The sequence below is a fragment of the Erpetoichthys calabaricus genome, chromosome 2 (genome assembly GCF_900747795.2).
Source record: "Erpetoichthys calabaricus chromosome 2, fErpCal1.3, whole genome shotgun sequence".
Taxonomy (NCBI): Eukaryota; Metazoa; Chordata; class Cladistia; order Polypteriformes; family Polypteridae; genus Erpetoichthys; species Erpetoichthys calabaricus.
This window is the reverse complement of record NC_041395.2, coordinates 137,253,305-137,259,759: the sequence shown is the minus strand read 5'-3', so window position 1 is coordinate 137,259,759 and position 6,455 is coordinate 137,253,305. Positions and strand designations below refer to the sequence as shown.

Below are 6,455 nucleotides of genomic sequence, written 5' to 3'. Positions count from 1 at the left end.
TATACAGTATTTATCATGTAATTAGAATTGATACTGTAGTATACTCACATGCTTTTCACATGCAAGATCAGAAATGCACCAAATACTGTCCCTTAACTGACTTTTTAATTTTTATTAAGAACATAATGTTGGATTATATTGGTACTCTACAGAAGGCACAGTTTAAATGAGGATGGGTGTGGGCACTGCAGTGGGTTGGGATTTCATCTAAGGTTAGTTTCTGCCTTGCGTCCTTTGTAAGAGGAAGATATAAAATTTATCTGCCCATTTTCTGAACCCATTTGTTCCAATTCAGCCCAATCCTACACACACATCCACACACAAACACTCATAGAGGAAAGTGAAATTGGAATGTAAAATACATTATCCTTATGGACTGTACTAATACAAAACAATAGAAAATTATAATTTGTTTATTACATTTTTATGTTCATAGTATACATATATAGGAAAAGTGTTTATTATATTTTTTCAATAAATGTTGATCAGTTCTTATTTATTTATGAAATATGTACACTGTCATACTGTATATAATTGCTTTGACACGTATTTATATACATATCAGTTTCCTCACACCTTACTAGTTTGTGCAGCTGCACTGTCTAAGATGTTGATACTCTGCAGAAGACACACTTACAATGTAGCTTTCCCTTGACTTTTGCTGTGAGTCTGGACAGGAATCATTCTGGCACTGACAAGCTGAGCTGAAGCAGAAGTGAGCAGTCTGTTGTAATACAATGTACCAAAATGTCAAAACATTTACTGCCATACCTATCAAAATTCATCGTTATTCATTGAAAATGACAGACTTTCCACTTTTCAGACACCTTGTGCCCTAGTACCTCTTCCTTCACCTCTAGCCATTGTTTATGTTCAGCAACTTTCCATTTATTAACAATTTTCAAAGAGGACGCATTTGATATAAATGGTGGATTATTACTTTTCTGTGGCACCTATCAATGGTGAACACCATACAAAGGCACAATAGAATTAAAGACCTATAATACAATATTTAAGACATGTTTTTTGCAGTTCTAAGGCAATTTAAGCAATGCACAGGATTACACAGCTTAAGTCAAAGACGTGGGCTGACCTAGAACACTGGTTTAGTTTCCTAAGACTGTTCTATGAGTGTGGCACACATCAAGATGGCTTGTTGGCAAAGATCCAGTGTGATTTTGCTAGATCGTGGTCATTGGTGTGTGTGCTTAGAAGTTGACTGTGCCACTCCCTCGTATTGTTATACAGTATTAGCGATGTCCCTGACTGCACACTAGCATTTACATATTAATAATTATGTTTCCATCTTTTCCAGTAATATAATTCCGGTTACCATTTAGTCACTAGGATTAAAGTTAAAGAATACTAAACTAATGTAAGGAAAAGTGATGATATTCTTGAATATACATTATGCAAGATTTTATTATTTTGAGTAATAATTTATTTAAACATCTGTTAAGTAACTTAATATTCACAAATGCATTTGTAATAATAACTGTAGCACCATTTATATTTTCATTATTTTTAAAAGCTACTCAGGGCATGTATCCTGCTTATGGTTACACACCAAACAACAGACTCCTTAACTAGTATGTGCTACTTACTGTCACTTGTATTGTGTTAATCATGTGGAGCTGTATGACCTTTTTAATATTTAAAAATAATACATTTCAGTTAAATAAAAAAGCAAAGAAAGCAATAAAAAGGAATAATACAAAAATAAATAACCTATGCCCTCAGAATTCTACTCCTTCTTCAATACCTTGATAAGAGAAAGTCTTCACTTCATGCTTTGTTAATGTTATAGGCCTGCCCCCTGCTGCAGGGTCCACACATTGCCCCAATTATGACATTAATGATTTGTAGAAAGCAGATGATCGCTTGAATTCCACTGAAGAGCAGGAGAATGGAGAACAGGGTGACGTTCCACAGCACCACATTTTTGGGACTTTTGCACTTGTCATTCCAGTAGGTGTAGTTTGTTAGATAGCTGTCATGGAATTAATAAAAGAGTTAACACTGCAAAGTGAGTTTAGGATTAGCAAAACACCCAGCGGGTAAGTCTCTAGTATAAGAAGAGGTAGCAGGCTTTGCACAATAGCTAAAATAAAGAGAAACTAAGCTTCCTGTTATCCAAAAATTTGAATAACTGGGTTGAATAAATGGGTGGATGTTGAGATCTAAGGAGCTCTCTTTGCAAAAACATTAGCCTTTCCTAATAAACCAGTTTCTCCACAATGAGACACCTATGAAAGTTGAGATTTATTCTTGATTATTTCTTATCAAGTCTGTGTTCTGATTTTACTGAAGCATGTCATGTAGTCATATAACTTACTAGCTACTAAGTCTTCTAAAGTTAAGGATTTTCAGCAGTGTCTGGATTAATAAAAATGTCACTAAATTCAGTATATTGAAATATATAAAAAAATAATTTGGAGACTTACTTTCCATTGTCATTTTCAAAAGGGTATTCCAAACTGCCATCTGAGTTGCATTTTGGTCCTTGTAGGAGCCCCAGCACAGACACAATGACACAGTACCCAGATCCAACTATTCCAATCAAGGCCACCAAAATGGATGAGAGTAACTGAACAGGTCAAGAAAAACACAATTAGCCAGTTGTGGACATTAAAACTTGTGCCATCACTGCCAGCTCAAGGCTACTAAGAAGTCCTAACTTACTGGACACCTATTGTGACATGAGTTGCGCTCGCAGCAGCCACAGACATCCTCTTTGGTTGCAACAATAAAAAAGGTAGCTGGAAGAAACATCTGTAGGAAAAACAAAGTTCCCATTTATTAAACTCAGACAGTTTGCTCACTTTTTCTGATAGCTTTATTATCTGAAAACATTTCATTTAAAAATAAGTGTGGTTTTATTACACAAAATATATCAAGAAAATCATTGTCTCTGGCTGCACTGTTCTTTTACAGTTCTTCACAATCAGTCTCAAGCTGTAGGTCTTTTGAAGAAAAATAAACATTCTAATAATAATATCTTGGTATTCTGTATTCATCTTTCATTTACCTATACTGTTTAAACAAGATAAGATTTAGAGTTAAAAAAAACTAAAGATAAAGCACTGTAGCAAGACAGCAATTTGATATAAGTATACACTGATTAGCCCCAACACTAAAACCACTAACATCTGAAGTGAATGGCATTGATTATCTTTTTTACAATGGCACCTGTCAAGGGCTGGGATATTTTAGGCAACATGTGAACATTCAAACCTTAAAGGTGATTTGTTGGAAGAAGAAAAACTGGGCAACCGTAAGGATCTGAGCAACTTTAGCAAGGGCCAAAATGACAGGTCTTGTGGGGTGTTCTTGGTATATTATGGTTAGTTCCTACAAAAAATGGTCCAAGAAAGGACAACCAGGGAACCAGCAACAGGGTCATGGGTGCCCAAGGTTTATTGATGCACAAAGGGAGTAAAGGCTGGCATGTCTGGGCTGATCTCACAGAAGAGCTACTGTAGCACAAATTGCCGAAAACTTGATGCTGTCCATGAACAGGTGATAGAGCACACAGATCATTACAGCTTGCTTCATATGGGGCTGTGTAACCGCAGACCAGTCAGAGTGACCATGTTGACCATTGTCCACCACTGAAAGTGCCAGCAAATGGGCACATGAGCATCAGAAGAGCAATGGAAGAAGCTGTCCTGGTCTGATGAATCGCATTTTCTTTTAGATCATGAAGATGAATGGGTGAATGTTTGTCGTTTACCTGGCAAAGAGATGGCAGCAGGATGCACTATGGGAAAATGGCAAGCCAGCAGAGGCGGTGTGATCCTCAAGGCAATATTTTGCTGGGAAACTTTGGGCCCTGGCATTCATGTGAATTTTACTTTGACACATACCCCCTACCTAAAGATTGTTGTAGAACATGTACACCGCTGCATTGCAATGGCATTCCTTAATGGCAGTGACCTCTTTCAACAGGATAATGCATCCTGCCACACTGTAAATATTGGTCTGGAATGTTTTAAGAAACATGGGAAAGAGTTCAAGGTTTTGACTTTGCCTTCATCTACCACAGGACTCAATCCAAATGATCATCTGTGGGATGTGCTGGAGAAACATAGGACACCTTCAGAGGTCTTGTGTAGTCCGTGTTCAGAACAGTTCTGGTGGCATGAGGGAGACCTGCACAATACTAGGCAGCTAGATGAAAGTTGTGGCTAATCGGTGTATGTCCACTAACAAAGCATCCAGAGGAGACAGATCAAAAATTAAATATTAGTTATGCCTTTACAGCAAAGACTGGTAATTAGAAAGGAATTATATAGGATAGACAATGAAGGGCACTATGGGTGCGTATGTAAGATAGATCAGAATGAAGAAGGGACTCAGAGCTCTCTTTTAATTTCTATATTGGTGTGCCTAAATGACATCAGTGTTTCTAACCAACAACATCTTCAGAATCAAATATTATTGTATAAAGTATACTTCCTATGAAACTTACCATCAATTACCTGAGTATAGGCTTGCTGTGTGCTTTTTAATTCATCATCACAAAATTATATATGACCAGGAGGTGGCAGCATATAATAAGACTGCACTACGGCATAGTCACTTTACTTAGCACAAAGTGTAAAAAGCATTTGGTTTGGTACAAAAAATAATTTTAACATTAGACCTACAAATGCTGGAAATAAATAAAAAAATGTCTGACAAATCTGAAAATGGTATCCTGAATAAACATTAACCAGGATTTTAGGAATTTTTTAATGTATTTTTCCATCCATATTTTGTAGTTATTGCGTATATATCCTAATTGTGAATTTAATCTAAATTACCGTATTTGTAGACAGTGATGTGCAGTGGTCTAACTATTCCTGTAGTGCCGTATTTTCAAAGTCTTCACAAGTATAGCTGGGAAATATTACAGTGATGGGATCTTCTTTCGGTCCCACACTGACCCCATTTGTAAATCACTGGAGGAGACACTTTGTTTTCCATTTATAAATTCAGATGCGCTTTACAACACAGGCAATGAATATATATGAAAAAAATAATCTCAAATTCATAAACGACAAAGCTATCCTTTAACAAATATGTAATTCTTTGGAAATGAGAAGACAAAGAGAAATGGGTTTTCTATTCTGTCCTCATCCATCCCTTCATCTAATTTCAGTCCTAACCGTTTTGATCATCCAAGCAATACTGAGCACAAGGTGTGTACTAACCCTGGAAGGGGTGCTGGACTATCAGTGCTAATCTAACCTACACAATCGAAGCTCCTCAAAATATATGTATTTTGTTCATGAAGATATACATCTTGAGAACTTACAATTTCTTTTTCATACAGGCATTTTAAAATAAATGGTGAATCTGGTAACAACGTCATTTATACAATCAAGAACAAACACACACTGGTTGAATGAAAGTGTCAGGATTTCTGTAAAATGTAACATTTCTTGTGCTTCTATGTCATTGTACTAGAGTATTTATTTATTCATTTATTTCTTCATTTTTTGATTATATAAATAACGGAATTTGACCTGTGTGAAAGCAATTCAAAACAAAAAAAAGGTAGATGATGGAGCTCACATCTTACTACGTCATAATATGTAGAATATATCCTCTATTAAACATGATACTTTACATGCATTACAGAGACAGAATTGTTTTGAAATGCGCAAAGGCCATGATGCAATATCACACGCTTTTAGCTTTCATAATCTAAAATTTTCAGACACACATGCAACTGTTAGCCAAAAGAAAGACAGTCCAACATCGTCTAAGTACTTACCACAATTCCAGCCCCAATTATCCCATGAAAGAACCAAACGAAGTGACTGAGACCGTTACTTTCAGCGGGTTCAGAGTCTGCATTTGGAAAAAAAAGAAGTATGTTGGCAGCAATACAGCCCAGTGCCAAGGGTATTAAGGAAAAGCCAAGGCACTTTGAGCACCTCCGTACACACATGCTGAAGAGCAAAATGATGAATTAAAAAAAGATGAAAAAAATGTTCTTAATAACAAAAGCAACTGCAACCGGAGTTTTACCCACACAGAAAAGAACGTCGGGTACCCGATTTAAACCTTATATACACTTTCTATCTGAACTTGTAAGTACGAGTCCAGAGAAAACAGCAGATGGCCACCCTGGGGTCATGCATCACTAACCAACCCAGAAAGGTGGAGGGCGTGAAGCAACCAGAAGTGCTCTCAAAGCCGGTTGCGCTGTTTACGCGCATTCCAGCAGTCGCGTGCGCGGCTTAACCTACGAAAGTAGCAACGTGCACGAGCACCGAGACATGACCTGGATGGGCACGAGATCAGTTATGGCATTGCCGGTACTACCTTCTTCGGTCATTTCATGAGCTACTAGTGTCCTGTCCAGCGGTATGCAGGCATATGCATCATCAGGGTTTACGCAATTGAGATCAATGAGTTTTTCCTTAAAGTTGGTATCTCAACAAGAAAAAAGAAAGCTGTCTGTG

At 37.1% G+C, this 6,455-nt stretch overlaps 1 protein-coding gene across 1 annotated transcript; it reads right to left on the bottom strand.

Moving 5' to 3' along the window:
- Nucleotides 1-397: 397 nt before the first annotated feature.
- On the bottom strand, nt 398-6,167 carry LOC114646382 (transmembrane 4 L6 family member 1-like). Its single transcript, XM_028794558.2, has 4 exons — nt 5,762-6,167; nt 2,683-2,772; nt 2,445-2,587; nt 398-1,990 (listed from the first exon to the last, which is right to left on the bottom strand). The coding sequence occupies exons 1-4, from the start codon at nt 5,936-5,938 to the stop codon at nt 1,786-1,788; spliced, it is 615 nt and encodes a 204-aa protein (XP_028650391.1). The 5' UTR covers nt 5,939-6,167; the 3' UTR covers nt 398-1,785.
- Nucleotides 6,168-6,455: the final 288 nt, after the last annotated feature.